Below are 19,181 nucleotides of genomic sequence, written 5' to 3'. Positions count from 1 at the left end.
TAAACCCCATCGGCCAGTAAAAGTAAACATGACGTCAACAGTAGACAAACACATATATGTACAATATATGTTTATACTAGTAAGTATAATGTACAGTTACTAATTTGTAGTCGTTATTTTAATTAATTTGTTCAATGTATTTACAACTCGGATTGAACAAATTTTCAAATTTCTTGGCATTTATATTTTCTTAAATTTCCTTTTCCAGTTCAATTTTTTTTTGCCTGTATCCTTCAATCACGTTAGGATTGATTCTTAATATAACGAAATCCTCTTTGATATCATGACCTATCAGTTTTTAATGTCAGCTGAATAAAATTGTTCCAGAGATGTAATTTTTATGTTTTATATGATGATGCCTGTTAATGTTCGATATATTGAGATTATCAAATGTTTTTCTTTATTATTAAATATTGATCTTTAATAAAAAATAAGTTAATTATAAAATTTAAAAATTAAGTAAATCCCACAACCACAACTCAAATAATTGATGTATTAATTTTAAATCAAACACAGATTTTTTGAGTCTACTAAGTTGTATTTTATTAACAAAAACACATAAAAAAAATATATTGTAACAATTGTTTCGCCTTGTTAGGGCATTATCACAAATTAAACGCCAAATCAATAAATAAATCAAATAATTGAGGTTAAAACGTAGTTTTTCTCATTTAAAAAGTAATCAAATTATTTTTGAACAATTAAAATTAACTTTATTTGAGTAATTAACAAATATATGAATAAATATAATTTAAAAAATACGCTTGTCTCAGATAAAGTGGAGTAAATCTTAAAATGACCGATACAAAATCTAACATACTGGAGACAAAAGGAATATTGCACAAGTTGGTAAAGACAAAAATTACCATTTGAAATCTCGTTAAACATAACGATTGGCGACTGCGTTCGATATCAGTATTTATCATGTGTGTTACGCGCCGATAATTTCCTAGGGAATATTTTACCTGAACATAGGTAGGATACAAGGGGTAAAGGACTGGTTTTTTCTACGACTTTTTGTTACAAGTTTAAATTTAAAAGGTTATTGTGAATATAATCACAAACCTAGTCAATATTCTAGTCGACACATTAAAATAAACATTTTTAAAAAATCCATTCATATTGTTATTTGAAGCGTTTTATTAGAAATTGAATGCAACGAAGAAAATAGGTATACTCATTTAAATGTTTAAGAGAAATTATGCGAAAAAATACATTTGTTATGTTTTTTATAAGGCTTGTGACTATTTTTTAGATAATAAATATTTTATTTTTAAAAATTTGAAAAGAGTATTGTCACAAGTTGTAGTAGCTTCGCAATGTTTATCTAGGCGATTTTTAAGCGTCCGAACAAAACAGTATTTGATTATTGAGAGTTGGAACTACCACTCGCAACATCTCGTACCGCTGCAACTTCAGATCGACCGGTACGTCAAAAGTCAAGTGGAATCGTGTAAACAACGTGCAAAAATGGCTTCCCGCGCTAATGTTTTTAATCTTAACGAGCATAAAATGTTCGAAGATTTTAAGAAAAGTCTCCCCGAGGGGATTAATAAGACTCAAAATATCATTGACTGTAAAGACGATGTGTTATTTGTGTGGAGTTCGGCTGAAAACTGCATCCTTACGCTAAACATCAAGACGTGCGAAATTGAAGAAAATGTTGAATATCAGGTATTTATTCACAAATATAAAATTGTAATTTAATTGATTAAATGCATTAAATCACTCACAAGCTTATTTTTAATCTTATTGACAAAAAGAACATGATTTTGCACAACTGTCAAATGTCACGTTTAAGGTTATGTTCAGATACAAAACATTTGAAAATATACTTTAGGTATTATTTTTTGACGAAATCCCTTGATACTGATTATTGTCGCTATATTTAAATACAATGACTGTGCCCCACTATTTCTAAGATGAAGAAGTTTTATAATACATTTTTATACTTGCTCATAGGCTTTATTTTTATAAATAATATTTATCTGAGATTATCATTTTCTATCATTGTTTGAATTTCCACAAATATCGTTTCACCCCATATACGTGTTTCAAGAAAGAGACATTATGGCTGCTTCTATCCTGCATTTTGTAGTTCCACAATACTTTATAGGACTCACTTAGTTTTAGAAATGCTTGGTTTATTACCTATATACTATTCTCCCTAAAAATACTAGAAACAATGAATATATTTCTCGCTCTACGGCACAATTACTTGTTGCCTTATTTAAAATGGCTCAAACTACACAAGGCTTGTTTCTGCCGAATTTCTAAAACACATGTTTTCCGGATCTCTTTGCCAATGTAACAATAATATCAATATCTTTTCATTTCCCGTAGGCATTAACCGGATTGTGTTTTCACTCTAACCAGTTATTTATGCAATGTGATGATTTTTCATAGTATCGCTTACAATTCAGTCTTTATCTATAAATGTGAATGTGTGAGTATGAGCAACATTACAACAAAAAAACATGGTTTTACTCAAACACTAGATTAGACCCCTGAGAACTTTATATTCAAAAGCAATATAGATGTTCAGTAATAGGCAGAATGGTGAACGTTACATGGTGTTTAAAGTGATTACTTAACACGTTATAGTCAGGCGGTTTTTCCATCAACCCCGACCCTAATTAGTATACTAATTAAAAAATAAAATAAAACACTTATCCGCACCCCAATGGTGCATAGGGCACTGCTTCATATAAACGCAGTGTTATCTTGATCGTTTACATATGAAGGAAAGGTGATCAGCCCTCCGCTTCAGGTACCAGTCCAGGGTAATATTAAATAAATATTGTAGTGAAAAAATCACTTTTATTTATTTGACCCCCCCTGGGAATCGAACCCGGGACCTCCAGAACGGTAGCCGAGCGTGCTGACCATTACACTACGGAGGCGGACAAATACTAATTAGAGTCATATACTAATTACAAGTAATCGCAAACCCATTCCTTATCTGAACCATGTTTGTGAGCATCGCTTTTGCTCTACCAAAAGTAAGTAAATAGAACGCTTGAAAGCATCTCTCGCTCTCTACCAATAATATATAATAGACACTTTAAAGCATTTCCCACAAGCAATGTGTTAAGCAAGTCGATCCCAGATCATAACCTCTACAAAAATTCCCTTTTTATGGGAAGATGCTTCTTCTCGGTTACAACTTGAAACAATTTATATTTGTTGGTGTAGGTTTGTCATAATGAAAATTCAGATTACTTTTACGTACTACCGTACTATTATAAAAATACTCTTTATTACATACTTTTTTTACATTTCTTTTTCTTTTTAACATAAATGGTTACAGAATTCGCTTCATGTATCTGAAATTATCATTTGAACGGAATGGATTAGGCACACAAGAATACTTTATTGGATCATAAGATTCTTGCAATATTGTCGCAGTTTATGAAATTGTCACAAATTTACTTTCCAGAAAAGAGTCAAAACGGTCTCTAATGTCTTATTAGAAGATACTGGCGTTCATTCGGTTTTCAATCCCTGAATTGAGTACATTATATTGACGTGCCCTACGTAAAGTGCTCTAACTACATTTTTGTACATTTTGAGATATTTGGTGTATGTTATCAACTGACCGTTATCTACAAATATAAGCAAACAAAAATAATATATAAAATAAATTGCACCTAGTTTTCAGACGTATGAGACACTATCTACATCTAATTTTCGAAATGAACTGAACTCCTAAAACGCTAACTACTTAATTTTCACTATGCATAAAGTTTTAAAACGATTTAATACATTATTTTCTCGTGTTTTTGAATTATTGTTTGAATTAATAATACTAGTTTAGAATTTCAGATAAAACCGTTAATTGATAGAAAAGAATACGTTGCAAAAATCTTCTAAGCTCTCTCCTGTAAAGTAACAGATTTGCAGATAGAGTACTTTACATAGGGGCTGTCGATATCATTGTGTCAAAATAATCACCGTTATATTAATTCAATTACCTCTGTAAACTTTTAACACATTTTTCGAACGGGTGTTTTTTATGCCTGCGGACTGCTAGCGATGGGATTTGATTATTTTGTACATATAGTTTAGACCTTAACAAAAAGATTGATACATTATATTAAAAACAAAACATTAAACGATTTCTTGTTTTCTGACATTGAAACAGGGCGGTGCAGAAATTAAAAATACCCTTCCCGCGCTTAAGGATCAATCGACCGAACAGATAGAAATACTTTTTAATATAAAGTAGGTAATTCAAGATTTTAAAAATCATACAAGGAGTTTCAGTTTTAAAATATTGAACTGATTCTTTTTCATTTGGCTTTCATTCATAATGAAAGGTGCATATGGAACTGCATAAAATTGATGACATGGTGCTTCGTCATGATTTACATGAAAAATAAATGAATCACTATCATGCTTCAGATATCGATCTGAAGGTTATATTATAGTCAAAATAAAATTTGTATTAAATGATTGTGTATTATAATGATGGGCACTTATAATGATTTCCACTTTTAATTCATGGCCTCTTAAATTGATTCAAAATTAAAATAGGACTCACAGTGATATCTGTAGACTTCTTCGCTAAATTTCTTGAATTTTATATGTTTCTGTAATAGATTTATTTTATTTTTTGATATCTCATCAAAGGTGAAGAAGAATATGGAAGTCTGAGCATTTACGGGGCTGACGACCGTCATAGGCTGGTTTAAGCGATCATTTTACACACATGTAACATTCACCAATTCTACCTATTATTGACAGCCACACTACTGAAATTCTTGGAAGTTTTATATGTATGAACCAACTTTTGAAACATTATTCTTCATCTTCTTCATCTTTGATGAGATATCAAAAAATAATATGAAAATAACTCCTGTAATTGGAGATAATCCAGATTTTGTGAACAAGTATTTGGAAACACTCAAAATGTTGTAAATATATTTATTGATTTGGCGTTTAATTTGTACAACTCCAATTAAAAATTAAAACGTGTTTCTGTAATACTTTATTTATTGTTTCGGCATTAACTTTGTGGTAAGACATGTTACAATGATTAAAAAAAACACTTCGTTTTTTACCACTTGAGTTTTATTATAGACTACATGTTTCAGAAGTTAATCTTCCATCATTCAGGTCATGTAGTCTATAATAAAACTCAAGTGGTAAAAAACGAAATGTTTTCTTTAATCATTATTTCTGTAATACAGTTAAACTGCAACACTATTAAATATTTTTCAAAAAAACTTACTCTTCGGATAATAATCCCATGTATTTCTGTCCAAATTTTCAGGTTTACTGGATTAAAAAAAAATTAGGTTATCAGTCGCTTTTACAGTTTTTTTTTTAGTTTCTTGTATGACTCTTGATAATGAGCTGTGCAAACGGTCAATCAAGTTGAAATTGAAGAGCTCCATCTAGATTGTCATCTTTTTACTGCCATCTCTGCATAGTTGAAGAAGAATGATAAGAATATATGGAAGTCTAAATATTTACACGGCTTATGACCTGTCATAGTCTAGTTAAGTAAGCAATTTACGTGCAATATTCATCATTCTAAGCGATGATAAGAATTACCCATTTTAATCTTGGGTTCGGCTGTGGTCCAGTGGTTAGTGTCTCGGACTCTTGAATCAGAGTCTCTGGGTTCGAACCCACCCACAAATAATATGAAATTGAATTATTAATGTAAATTCGAATTGAATCCGAAACATACTAACCATCGACAACCTAAAAAGAGTTTACTATGCTATCGTACACTCACTACTACAGTATGGCATTATTGTATGGGGAGGCTCATACAATAACATACTGAACTCAGTGAAAATAGTACAGAAAACCATAATTAAAGTTATCTTGAAAAAAATAACATATTTCCAACAAAATTATTATTTAAAAAATTTCAAGTCCCAAATATAGAATACATTTATAAAAAAACCGCAGTTTTTCAAATACTGAAGGGTGACAACTATTTAAATTTAACAAAAAAATTATCATCGAGATTCTCAAACGATTTTTCTACTCCAAAATGCAACACCAAGCAATTTCAGCAAAACTTCAAATATTTGGCAATCAAACATTTCAATAAACTCCCTAAAGAAATAAAAAAAAGATGATATAAAAATCCTTAAGAAAAAAATTAAAGCTCTACATTTAAATATTTAAAAAAAATATAAAAAAAAACTATTATATCTTTTATTATATAACATTAAACTACGAGTGTAAGTCCCTTTCCAAGCACAAGAGCACAGACTCTTTTATGGAGAGGCACAGCGAATCGAAATATAAAAGTTCTCCATATGTATAAATGATTCAAATGTATTGTTATAAATAAAAATGTAAATATATAAAAAAAAAAAAAAAATAATGAACACACAAATATTTCTCTTTTTTTAACTAACAATTTTTTCGTATTTTTTTTTATTTTTATAAAAAATGTAAGAAAAACTCCGAAATGGAGGAAACCCATAATTGTGTACAAGTATTTGGATACATTCAAAATGTTGTACATTGTGATTTTTTGTTTGAAAAATGATTTCCTAGTTTTTTAGCCAGTAACAGACCCATAAAGAAATTAATAATTACTGTCTTCTTCTTCTCCTCTTTTTCTAATCCTTATCCGCACCCAATGGTGCATAGTGCACTGCATCGTATTGACCCGGTGTTATCTTGATCGTTACTTGCATGAAGGCAAGGTGATCGCTCCTGCGCTTCAGGGAATAATTACTACCACCATTGTTAAATTAATTTTCTTAACTAACTACCTAACCATCACGCCGCTTCCCCGCAGGGGTAGGCAGAGAAAATCGAACGCCACACCACTTTGCGAACATTCTTCGCCTCTTCTACATTCATGCATCTCCTCATACATACAGACCCGACGATTATTTAGACTCCTGACCCGACAATTATATTATATCTATTATACATACTTGATAATTATTTTACATACTTGGTATGATCAAGTATTTTACACACTTGATTATGCCAAGTTTTCCTTCATCATTATCTTCTCCTATTTCTAACTACATGCGCTTAAAAATGTTACTCCTCCTGACTCCTGACCCGGCCGCTTTCAAGTATTTGACATACCTGATTATGCCAGGTTTTCCTCGGTCTTCCTCTGCTTCTTTTTCCAACTACATTCGCCTCATAAATTTGTTTAACCGTTCTTTCCTCACTCATACGTTCCACACGTCCAAACCATCTCAACAAACATTTCTTAATTATAATCAATTAATTAATTTTCTTTTTTTATTTCGAAATCGCCTGAAAGGGAAGTTGAGCGTATTTATTTTTTAAACGACTTTTTTCGCAGTCGTTGTACTCCGGCCCTACTTGTTAGCGCGCTGACAGTCGTCTTGGTGGGCAGTAATTGGTACTCGGGGTCTCTGACGCCATTTTGAATTAAAACACGAATGATTAATATTAAGAAAGAAATAGTGGAACGGGAATCTTGGTGTTGTCCACGGATGCAATTTGAAATGATGGGAATTCCAGGGGATTTCAAGTAATATTTTTTTTCTTTTATTTTTTAGCGATATTATAAGACATGACGCTCACGCCTTTCAAGAATGTCAGCAATCAAAAATCGTCAATTCTCAGTTTTGCATGTTTTCGGAATGCCCAGGAAATGTACTATATCCCAGCAAAAGAGGCATATTTTTAACTTAATATTTCCCCGCTACAGGGCAAGTGAAAGTGTTGTTTTTGCGTTTTGAAGAAAAGGTATTTTTCAATTATTTTTTTAAATTTACTTAATATTTTTCAAATGGAGAAAAAAACCTTCATTTTTACCTAAAAAGATCTGTTGCACAATAAAAAGTTCAGTAAGCTGCTTGATATATATTTTCAATACATTTCATTCAATACATTATATTTTTAAACTTTTAAGTGGCTTAAAATTTATTTTTAACACAAGTATTGTATTACATTTTAAAACTTTAAAAATCAAGTTTTTTTATTATGACGTTCTTGAAAGGAGTGAGCGATTAAGTCATAGCCTAACAATTTTTAACAGGCGCCGTGGTGTAGTTGGGTACACGCTCGACTGCGAAACTAGCATCGCGGGTTCGATTCTAGCCAACTGGAAAATAAATTCAAGATATATTTATTTTTAATTAGTCTCGGTGTTTGTGATGTATTTTTTAATTTTCGTTCCCTATCCTACCTGCAGACAAGCCTCTAAATGTAGAGGCTTTGCGGGTTATTCCTTAAAATAAAATAAAATATAAAAAAAAAATCATTTCTTTATATGTTTTCAACGAGTTACATTTCTGAATTCTCGTTTTATTAATGTAATAAAAAAATAAGAAGGTTTATGTAAATTTACCCAAAAAAATACTGTTTTAGTTGATTTTTGTATTTTTTCGGATCCTCTCATCAACTCCTTACATGATCCGAATCGAATAAAACCATTAATTATGCAATTCTGTGAACTGACACCGCAATGAAATGAATATATATATTTTTTAAATATATATTTATGGCAAAAAAAATCTCGTACCAAATCAATAAATATCATTGAATATCTTAGGGTGAAGACTGACCGGAGCATTTCGTCGTAACGTAACATGTTACGATGCGAGCATTCAGGCAGTCAGTACAGCGAGCCGAGCGCTCCATCCATAGCTGCGGATGCTCGCTGATGCTCGCCGCGAGCGATGTTACGACTTTATGTTAAGACAAAATGCTCCAGTCAGTCTCCACCTTTAAGTTTTGGATCATAAATGGTTGCTTTATTTTTATAATACCTACATACATATTAATCCAAAAAGTCATCTCGTCCGTCGGTTTTAAACACCTTCTTTCCGCTAAACGAAGATATTAAATGCATAAAATTAAGTCGTCTGGTTGGTCTTCAGTTCTTAAACTCATTCAATCCGAGCATTGAAAAATAATTTTATATAAGTTCATAGATTTTCAACACTTTGGTGTGTCCAAATACTTGTTAACAAGTATTTGGACACACTCAAAATGTTGTGAATAAAATATCTGGTCTAAGTATACGCTGCATAAACAAAAAAACATATTTTCAGGTGTTTCCCAGTGTGTTAATAGATCTGGATTCGGATCTTGCATACAAATAAAAGGGTCTCTGCTAAATAAAAGTTTTCTAAATCAAATCATAGATGGGTATTGTGAACGCAACCACAAAACGTCATGAAATGGATCATATAAGTATGACTTCCAAAATTTAAGTAGTGTGGTTATCAATCAAGGATAGGATGGTAAATGTTACACGCGTGAAATATAAATTTAAAAAAAATTAACCTCCATCACGCCGCTTCTCCTCAGGGGTAGGCAGAGGGAATGAAACGCCACACCAATTTGTCTTTACAAACAAAATTCGCCTCTTCCACATTCATGTATGACTCCTGACCGCCAGGTCAAGCGATAAATTATTTGGGCTTTTAAGAAATCCAACCTTAAACTTCTGTTTCTTGAATCAATGAAGCCATAAAGAAAGTGCGAGCTCTTTTGTCAAGCTCAACGATACTGGGCTGCGTTTACATTGTTTTAAAGCACATCCGATACAAAGCGATAGTTTTAACTGGATGGGAGTAGGACAGAGAAGATAAGAAAAGGTTATTTATACTCTTACTATACTCTTTTAATTACGGTTTTTTCATTATAATTGTTAATTCGTTCCGAATATTTTTAATTTGTTGCCGACGGATGTTAGAGGTCAAAATAAAATATGGAGCAAAGGCAAAATAAAGGAATAAATGTGAAATAATTTATATTTTTAATTTTTCTCTCTTTTTTTGTGTATATTAAAAAATTATCTTTAACCATTTAAACGGTTAAAAACAGTAAAAAATGTATGCAAAAAGAACTCCACGGACAAGACACACAAGGTTGGTTGGTGGGAATTTTTTAAAAAAATAAATGTATACAAATAATGTAAGTAAAATAAATTAACGGGATTTCCGAATACGGGTATGAAAGTGTTAAGTTGAATGAATTATTGCAATAACGTCTTGAGATGTACAACCGTTTGCCAAATGCAATTTAAATGGGAATTAATTAATTTCTTCGCCCGTCGTTTAACTTGTACTAACCATGTTTCTACACAGTAACTATAGTCAAAAGTGCTATGTCCATTTTAAAATAGAGATATTTTAAAATTATAACTTATAATTATAAAATTCGTTTCAAAATACTATAACTAGGCAAAATAAATTGTCACAAAAATCATTTTTCATGTGTTTTTCAACAATAAAATACAACTAAGTTAACTTAAAAAATCGGTGTTTGATTTTTTCCTTTAATATATAAATCAAGTTAATATCTTGTCGCTTCGATACGGTGCCCTATGCACCATTTGGAGGCGAATCATAGTCCAAGAAACTGTTTTTTTATTATTCTTGTTTCGGCCAAAATCTGTGTATTTTTCAGAATAAGTTATGTATTAAAATAGTATTCATAAATGTACGCGAGAAGAACAAAGTGATGAGGAAGACGGAAACGCGCAAATTAAGACAATCTTTTATTTATTAAAAATTACAAAGTTATAAGTGTGAAAATAACAAAATTACACCAATATATCGAAAATTACGAAACACAAGGGCGAGAAGAACAAAGCGACAGCAATGTAAAAACAGAGCAAGCGCGGCGTATACACGTTTTGAATATTATTTTATCTGAGCACACTAAAATTAGTCCGCCACCCCTTATATTTGATTTCAAAAGAATTACATGTGGTGGGGACAATATTATAAACAAAATGAAAGTCGATGAACTGCGTCTCTTTGTTCTTCTCGCGTACATTTATCAATACTATTTTAATACATAAATTATTTTGGAAGAAACCATTCTGTTTGCTACATTAATGTCTGTTCTCTGTTAAGAAGTGGCCGAGATTTTCTTCTTATGATTGTTGACGTTATTTATTGTTTTACAGCATCGTTAGTCGGTAAAGTTTATTAATCCTAGGGCCTCTCCGGCCTTTATTTAAGGACCCCATCCCCTATTACTCCGCCGGGGGCGGCCCGTACGTCTTGGGGGCAAGACGTAATTCTAGCGCGCGGTCACCGCCGCACTACACACCTAAGAATCGGTCTCACCCCTTCACGCAACCCTAAACACCCACAAGAAGACCACAAACGTCTTGGCGATGCTCAAATTATCAAGAAAAATGCTCGATCTGAAAAACTTAACCGTTACGCTGCTGAGGTCATTATCTATTTAACGCAGATTCTATATACACTGGGGTACTTCTAAAAAATTTGGTGATGGACTTACAATCTTGTATTTATTTAGATTGGCAGTGACAGGTATATTGAAAGCTTTTAAATGTAAATTCACAGTAAAATCGAGATACAATTTTATATTGTTTCACATTTTCAATAAATTTCGCAACTTAGTTAAAAAAAAATTGCTTAGCAAGAGCTGATCTGTCAGGAAGCCTAGATGCTTCTGTATCAGATCTGGGCATGCGGTGGGAAGGCTTTCAATATATATACTTATATATATATATATATATATATATATATATATATATATATATATATATATATATATATATATATATATATATATATATATATATATATATATATATATATATATATATATATATATGTGTAAAGCTATAAAAGCTTCTTTACATGTCACCAATAGATGTCTCTAGTGAAGTTCTAGTGATTCAAGAACAAGGTTTCTAAATTGGTTCATATATACAGAACTTCCAAGAATTTGAGTAGTGTGGTTGTTAATAATGGGTAGAATTGGTGAATGTTACACGTGTGTAAAGTGATCACTTAAACCAGCCTATGACGGTCGTCAGCCCCGTAAATGCCCAGACTTCCATATTCTTCTTCATCTTTGATGAGATGTCAAAAATAAACATAAAACTAGTTTTTAGTCGTCCTGTAGCCAAGGGGAGTGGGTAGCGTCTACCTTCTACCCCCGGTATCCCTTACGTTCTCAAGACTTAGAGGAAACATATGTTAAGGGATGTTTATGCCTTAACAACACCCTGCGAACGGTATTCCAATTTCTGGTGCGTAACTCGCCCGCTCCGAAACAGCCCCAAAACTTGCTCAAAAGAAATTATGCCCGGCTAGTGGCTAGTTCATTGTTGGGGCCCAATTGTTTGATGCCGCTTCTACTGAGAACAAAGATTGTTAACGCATTTATCATTCGGCTAATGTTATAAGAAAACTTTCAGCTACCTTTTCGTAAGGGATATTTCTATTTTACAATATACACAACGTTTATTTACACATACTTACATACTTGATATTTCACCGATTAAATAGATTTGAATGTGTAAAATGCAGGGATTGAACGCCACAAGTACGCGTCTTGTCGATTTCTTACGTGGGCATACCCAGATCAAACACTTTTGATGATTAAGTATGCCTATTATTTTTTGACATCTCATCAAAGATGAAGAAGAATATGGAAGTCTGGGCATTTACGGGGCTTACGACCGTCATAGGCTGGTTTAAGTGATCACTTTACACACGTGTAACATTCACCAATTCTACCCATTATTTACAACCACACTACTCAAATTCTTGGAAGTTCTATATATATGAACCAATTTAAAAACCTTGTTCATGAATCACTAGAACTTTACTAGAGACATCTATTGGACACACTCAAAATGTTGTAAATTAAGTATGCCCATTTCGTATTGATCTTTCCCCTCGTAGTTTTTTTTAATGTTTACATTTCTATAGTACAATGCATTCGTTTATACAAAAAAATCAAAATAGATTCAGTCTAAGCATAAGTTTGATTAGGCATCTGATTAGACATGAAACTAAGTGTGATAGTTTTATACTAGAAACGTGGATAATTATGATTTAATGTTAAAAATTAAGAAATATTGACGAAAAGGTGTAAAACAAGTAACAGTCAAACAAAAGAAATGCTAAACATATCGCTCACTCCTTTCAACAAAGTCATAAATCAAAACACTTGATTTTTCAGGAGATCGTTTTTACTGTTGAAAAATATAATAAAATGTATTAAAAATAAATATCAAGCCACTTACTGAACTTTTTATTGTGCAACTGATCTTTTTAGGTAAAACCTGAATGTTTTTTCTCCATTTGAAAAATATTTAGTACATTACAAAAAATAATTAAACAATACCTTTTCTTCGAAATGCAAAAACAACACTTTCTGCCCTGTAGCGGTTAAATATTATGTTTATAATATGCCACTTTTGCTGGGATATAGTAGATTTTTTGGGCATTCCGAAAGCGTGCAAAACTGAAAATTGACGATTTTTGATAAATGACGTTGTTGAAAAGTGTGAGCGATATGAGTAATGTAAGTACTTATCACCAATTTAAATTAATTTTAAATTCTTTTACACATTAAAATTAATATATTCAAATACTAAACATATTTCAATTACCTCCACCTTAATACTGATAAGGGGTAAATCTATGAAAATATTTTTTTAAATGTATATTAATACATATCAACAACTTTCACTGCGAAGAGCTGATTGAAAGTTACTGCCAAGCGTTTCAATTATTTTTTCTCCGACGATCATCACAGACATATCTAGCCTCCACCGACAGACAGACTTGCGGTGTCCCAACTCGCTCTTCGAAATAGCTATCCTGCATCGTAGGGCGGCTGTAGGGGTGGGGCAGTATTTGCGGCCAACACTTTGCGGTAACCGTTCGACACTTCCGCCCTGCGCCCGAAGGGGTTAATCAATTCCCAGTGTAAACTGTTCCACAAACATATCCGTAGCCCGCACTCCTGTTCTGCAGTCCCCGTCAGACAAACAGGTGGGTTTTGCATTGATTGTTCAAAGTTTAATGGAAACTTGTATTAATGAAGTTTCGGTGCTCAAAGTGTACAGTACATTGAAAGCTTCCAACCGCACTCCCGGATCTGATACAGAAGCTCTAAGCTTGCTGACAGAACACTCTTGAAAAACATTTTTTTGGTTGTTGTAGAAATTGTAAAAAAATATTTTTTGTTTGTTCCTGATTGCATATCAATTGATCGTCTTTATAGTTAAATCAAGTTTTGCGCAAACAAAACTTTTCATTCCTTGCGCCAAATATATTTAATTTGCTGCCCGTAACCATTAAGAATTCCAGTAGTGATTATGTCTTGAAGAACAGTGTCCGTCGATGGTTGCTTCTCGTTGGAAGGGACAAGGTAGAAAGTGAATTAATTAAAGTCCAGGTGTAATTATTTTATTGTAAAACCTTTATACTGTAAATTGTAATTGTATCTATTGAATGCAATGTATAAAATCTTATAATTAAAAAAAAATGTATCAACATGTAAGTATTTCGGCTCAACACAGGCCATGCCTAAAGAGCCTTAATACATATAGTAAAAAAATGTATGTATCTATGAAATAAAAAATTAAAATTAAAATTGTCTTATGGGGTCAGCTCTCCTCGTCCTCGGATTGTATTTCCATCTGTCGTGGACAACGTCACCTAAGCCATGCCCTCGAATTATGTTATCTTTCTGTAGCATCCATGATTTATCTTTTAAGTTTTATAGAAAAAAAAAATAAATTCGGTTCTCAAAGTGCACAGTACATTGAAAGCTTCCAATCGCATTCCCGGACCTGATGCCAAAGCTGTAAACTTCCTGACAGATCACTCTTGAAAAGCAATTTTTTGTTAAACTTGTGAAATTGTAAGTAAATATTTTTCTTCTTATGGCTTCATCTCAACTTATCGTCTTTGTAGTCTATTGAAGTCTGCTCTTCTCGTCCTCAGGTTATAGGTCTTTTTTAACATGGACAACGTCACCTAGGCCATGCCTTCAAATTATGTTATCTTTCTGTTGCATCCGTGGTTTTTTTTAAAGTTTAATGGAAATTTGTATTACTGAAGTTTTGGTACTCAAATGTGTACAATACATTGAAAGCTTTCAACCGCATTACCAAACTGATACGGAAGCTCTAGGCTTCATGATAGACCACTTTTGAAACCTTTTTTTTTGACATCTCAACATAGAAAAAAAAAGAATATGGAAGTCTGGGCATTTACGGGGCTTACGACCATCATAGGCTGGTTAATGTGCCAAACTTGACAAACTTAAACCAGCCTGTGACGGTCGTAAGCCCCGCAAGTGCCCAGACCTCCATATTCTTCTTTATCTATGTTAAGATGTCAAAAAAAATGCTTTAATTAGATACAATCCAGATTTGTGAACAAATATTTGGACACACTCAAAATGTTGTTAACTCTTTTCTTTTCAAAACATTATATTTATTTAAAAAAAAAACTATATTTTTCAAAACAAAACGGTGTTTTAAGAGAAAAATTCAATTACCTACCGTAGAACGGGGCTACTTGAACTTTGATGTGCTACTTGAGCCCAGTACAAAAAAATAATCTGTATTTGGTCTACAATAATGAACGTATCGACATGATTCATTGTTTCCCTGACATATGACACTAATTGTCACGATACTTCGATCGATACCACGATCTAATGTTTTTTTGTACTGGGCTCAAGTAACACATCAAAGTTCAAGTAACCGCGTTCTACGGTACGTCAAATGTTACCTCGGTTTAAAGAAAATTATGTTGCCATTCAATGAATACTGGGCCTTAAAGACAGACATAAAGAATCGTATGTGTAGTATATATCGTCTCGTACGTCGTATTGCTATGTGTCTTATACTCGCACAGATATATTGTGGCTTCGGTCCCTTTGCTCCTCTCAACTTGTCGTATTTACTTACAGTCACTAATTGAGAACTGTTTTAATTTGCGGTCAATCGTAGTTATTCCAGAATCCAGTATTCCAGTATAGAGTTCCAGAGATGTTGGAGAAGTAAGATGGAAATAAATAAATACTTAACCTAACGGCTTCCTTAGGCCCAGCATCCATAATTTTCTCTAAATCCTGGTAACATTTTTCGTAATTAATTTTTTTCTTAAAACAACGTTTTTGCATTGAAAAAATAAGTTTTTCTTCGATATAATTATATGGTTTTGGAAAGAAAAGGGTTAATGAAAAGTAAGGAGTTGAAAAAATTATAAAAATATTGTTTCTATACGTATTATTAAAAACAAAAAAATATCCAATATATATAAATTGAATTAATAATTATATAATTTTTTGACATCTCATCAAAGATGAAGAAGAATATGGAAGTCTGGGCATTTACGGGGCTGACGACCGTCATAGGCTGGTTTAAGTGGTTTACTTAAACCAGCCTTTGACGGTCGTCAGCCCCGTAAATGCCCAGACTTCCATATTCTTCTTCATCTTTGATGAGATGTCAAAAAATTATATGAACATAACTCCTGTAATTGGAGATAATCCAGATTTTGTGAACAAGTATTTGGACACACTCTAAATGTTGAATTAATAATTGCTTAATAAAATAACAAATATTAGGCACTGGTAAATACACGTCTCCTTAACACACTATCAGCGAGCAGCGAGAGAGAGTGAAACACAACGTTTAAATTTATCCATTATAACATGGAGAAGAAATACTGAGAAAGTACAGACTTCAAGGTAGATAACAATATATTAAATAAATCTATTCTTTCAAAAGCATTGGCTAACATGTGAAGCCGCAAAATCGGAGAGAACATGGCATAGTTTGCATTATGTAAAAATACTGCGAATATATTGTATATGATATTGTGGTCATATTTTTTTTCACTCTAGTTAGTACTTTTACTGAAATGGGAACATGAGTTCGTAATTGAATTTTATTCAAGTTTTCACTACCTTCGTCTCTCATTTCTTCGAGTCCTTATGCCTTGTATTGTTCTGCTCCATACACTGGTTCACGAGTGGGTGGCTTGTACTCGAGAACAGATCGAGCGCTGAAACTAAGATCAAAATTACGCAATTACATATTGTGAATTGCGAAGAGAAGCATTGTTCCGTTTTTTTGAACTTCAGAGAGGTTTGAATAATAACTTGCACTTGAATATTCCTACCTTCGTTCCGGAACAATTACTACGCTGAGCAGGTGCAACAACCGTTCAGGAAAAAATCTCCTAAGATAGGAAAGCCATACAAAGCGACTAGTACCTTCCTTACTCGCTTGTTACCACGTAAAAAATCCATAGTTTTTGTAATCACCTGTTGATGAAAACATCTGTAGTTTTCGAAATTATTCATGTGTAATGAAATAAAATTGAGTAAGTGAGTCAATTTATAATTAATGTTTTACTTAATAAATACCACTATTTCTATGGGAATAGTGGTATTTACTTAGTAAAACATTTAAAAATGGATAGATTTTACCACAAAGTGACTACCGAATCAAATTATGTAAAAATGTATTCATTTATTTTTATCTTTTTTTTTTTTCAATACTGTAATATAATTTTTTACGATATTATATTTTTTTGATGAACGCCTCACTAAGCATAGCCCGTGACGAGACGTTCAATTACGTTATTTTTAATATGTAATTTATATATATATATATATATATATATATATATATATATATATATATATATATATATATATATATATATATATATATATATATATATATATATATATATATATATATATATATATATATATATATATATATATATATATATATATATATATATATATATATATATATATATATATATATATATATATATATATATATATATATATATATATATATATATATATATATATATATATATAATATATATATATCTACTAATACAAGAAATACAATACAAAACAAAATAAATTGATATAAACAAGATTATAAAAGTTTAAATGAACAAAATACACAATGCAACAATAACTGTAATACAAGAGTTTAATTTTTCAAATGTCACAACATGTCATTCCATACAGTTAATGCCGAATCAATAAAGAATATAAGGAACCATAAATAGACCTAGAAATTTTGCTAATATACTAATTAGGGTACAGTCTGACTCCGTAGTGTGATGGTTAGCACGCTCGGCTACAGTACTGGAGGTCTCGGGTTTGATTCCCAGGGGGGGGGGGTTTAATAAATAAACTCGTTTGTATGTGATTTTTTACTCTACGCTTTTCTGAAGTAAATGCATTTTTCATATATTCGCGCAGGAAGTCTTTCTGTGTGAGTGTTCAACCCCTAGCGGAATGAGTTTTCTTCCCGATTACAGGTGGGATAGGAATTAAATCGGTAAATTACTTTCGCCACCCCAGCATGTAGCAATCTTTTCAAATACGAGTGCATTTGCAAAATGATTTAATTGCAGTGCTGCATCACTTGTGCATGTGAACGTTGGAGTACGCCTCCACTGCGCTTTCCCATACGTTAATTATTTCATTCATAAAATAATAAGGGCTTGGTGGCAAGATATGATTTAATTTTTAAAAAGACTTCTCAATATTATTAATAATAAAAGCATTTACTTTGTGGTTAGTCATTTTTACTTATGTATTTATTTTTACTATAGTTTTTTTACAAAAATGTTAGTAATATTGGTACATAACCACTCACAGAGATTTTTGTCCACCGGTTTCGAGGTATACCCGTCTCTTCGTCAAGATAATCAATACGACAGCATTCAACCAATGCTACAAGTCATTACCATAGCACTATTCAAACACATAACTACATAAAATGTTGATCACATGCGATTTTGGTCGACCCAAAGACCAACATGCACTAGGGATTGCAGAACAAACACGCACTTAAGGTCGAGATCTGACATGCACTATGGATGTTAGTCAACGTGCGTCAGGTTAAAATATTATTTGGAAGGTACTTAATTATTTTTTTTATTAATATTAGGTCAAGGGATCTTGCATCCTCCATGTCACTGCGACCATATTAGGTCTATTGTGACCCTCGTCGGTATCACTCCCTGCTCACTCTCAAGACCTACATTGGTCATGTAGCATGACCTGTATTGATGGTAAGAACTTCACCTTCCGGAGTCTAGTAGTGGTTCTCCAAGGATGTGACGTAACAATTATATAGAATGTGGATTAGTGTTTCGTTATCCTCCGTACAAAATCTGCAGACTGGAGAGTCATGTAGTCCAATTTTTGTCATGTGTTTCCTCAGTCTGCAGTGTCCTGTCAAGGTCCTGGTTAGGATCCTTATTTGTTTCGTTCATAGTGCACGCCTTTAGTGCGTGTTTGTTCTGCAATCCCTAGTGCGTGTTAACCCTCGGTTCGAGCAAAATCGCATGTGATCATCAATTTCTGACTCTGAGAACAACAGGACCCAGTCCTAGCTAAGTAAGAAGAAGTAAGTTAGAATTGTC

General features: G+C 32.3%; 1 protein-coding gene across 1 annotated transcript in view; it reads left to right on the top strand.

The window, feature by feature from the left end:
• Positions 1-1,411: 1,411 nt before the first annotated feature.
• Positions 1,412-19,181, top strand: part of mbo (Nuclear pore complex protein Nup88) — a 182,958-nt gene continuing 165,188 nt past the window's right edge. Inside the window, exon 1 of the mRNA XM_088259693.1 lies at positions 1,412-1,674. Coding sequence (XP_088115819.1) covers positions 1,471-1,674 — 204 coding nt within the window. The 5' untranslated portion in view covers positions 1,412-1,470. The remainder of the gene's footprint in view (positions 1,675-19,181) is intronic.

Source organism: Brachycentrus maculatus, unplaced genomic scaffold, assembly GCF_059751285.1.
Source record: "Brachycentrus maculatus isolate JH-2025_06_01 unplaced genomic scaffold, ASM5975128v1 h1tg000119l, whole genome shotgun sequence".
Classification (NCBI taxonomy): domain Eukaryota; kingdom Metazoa; phylum Arthropoda; class Insecta; order Trichoptera; family Brachycentridae; genus Brachycentrus; species Brachycentrus maculatus.
This window is presented reverse-complemented; position numbering and strand designations above follow the sequence as displayed.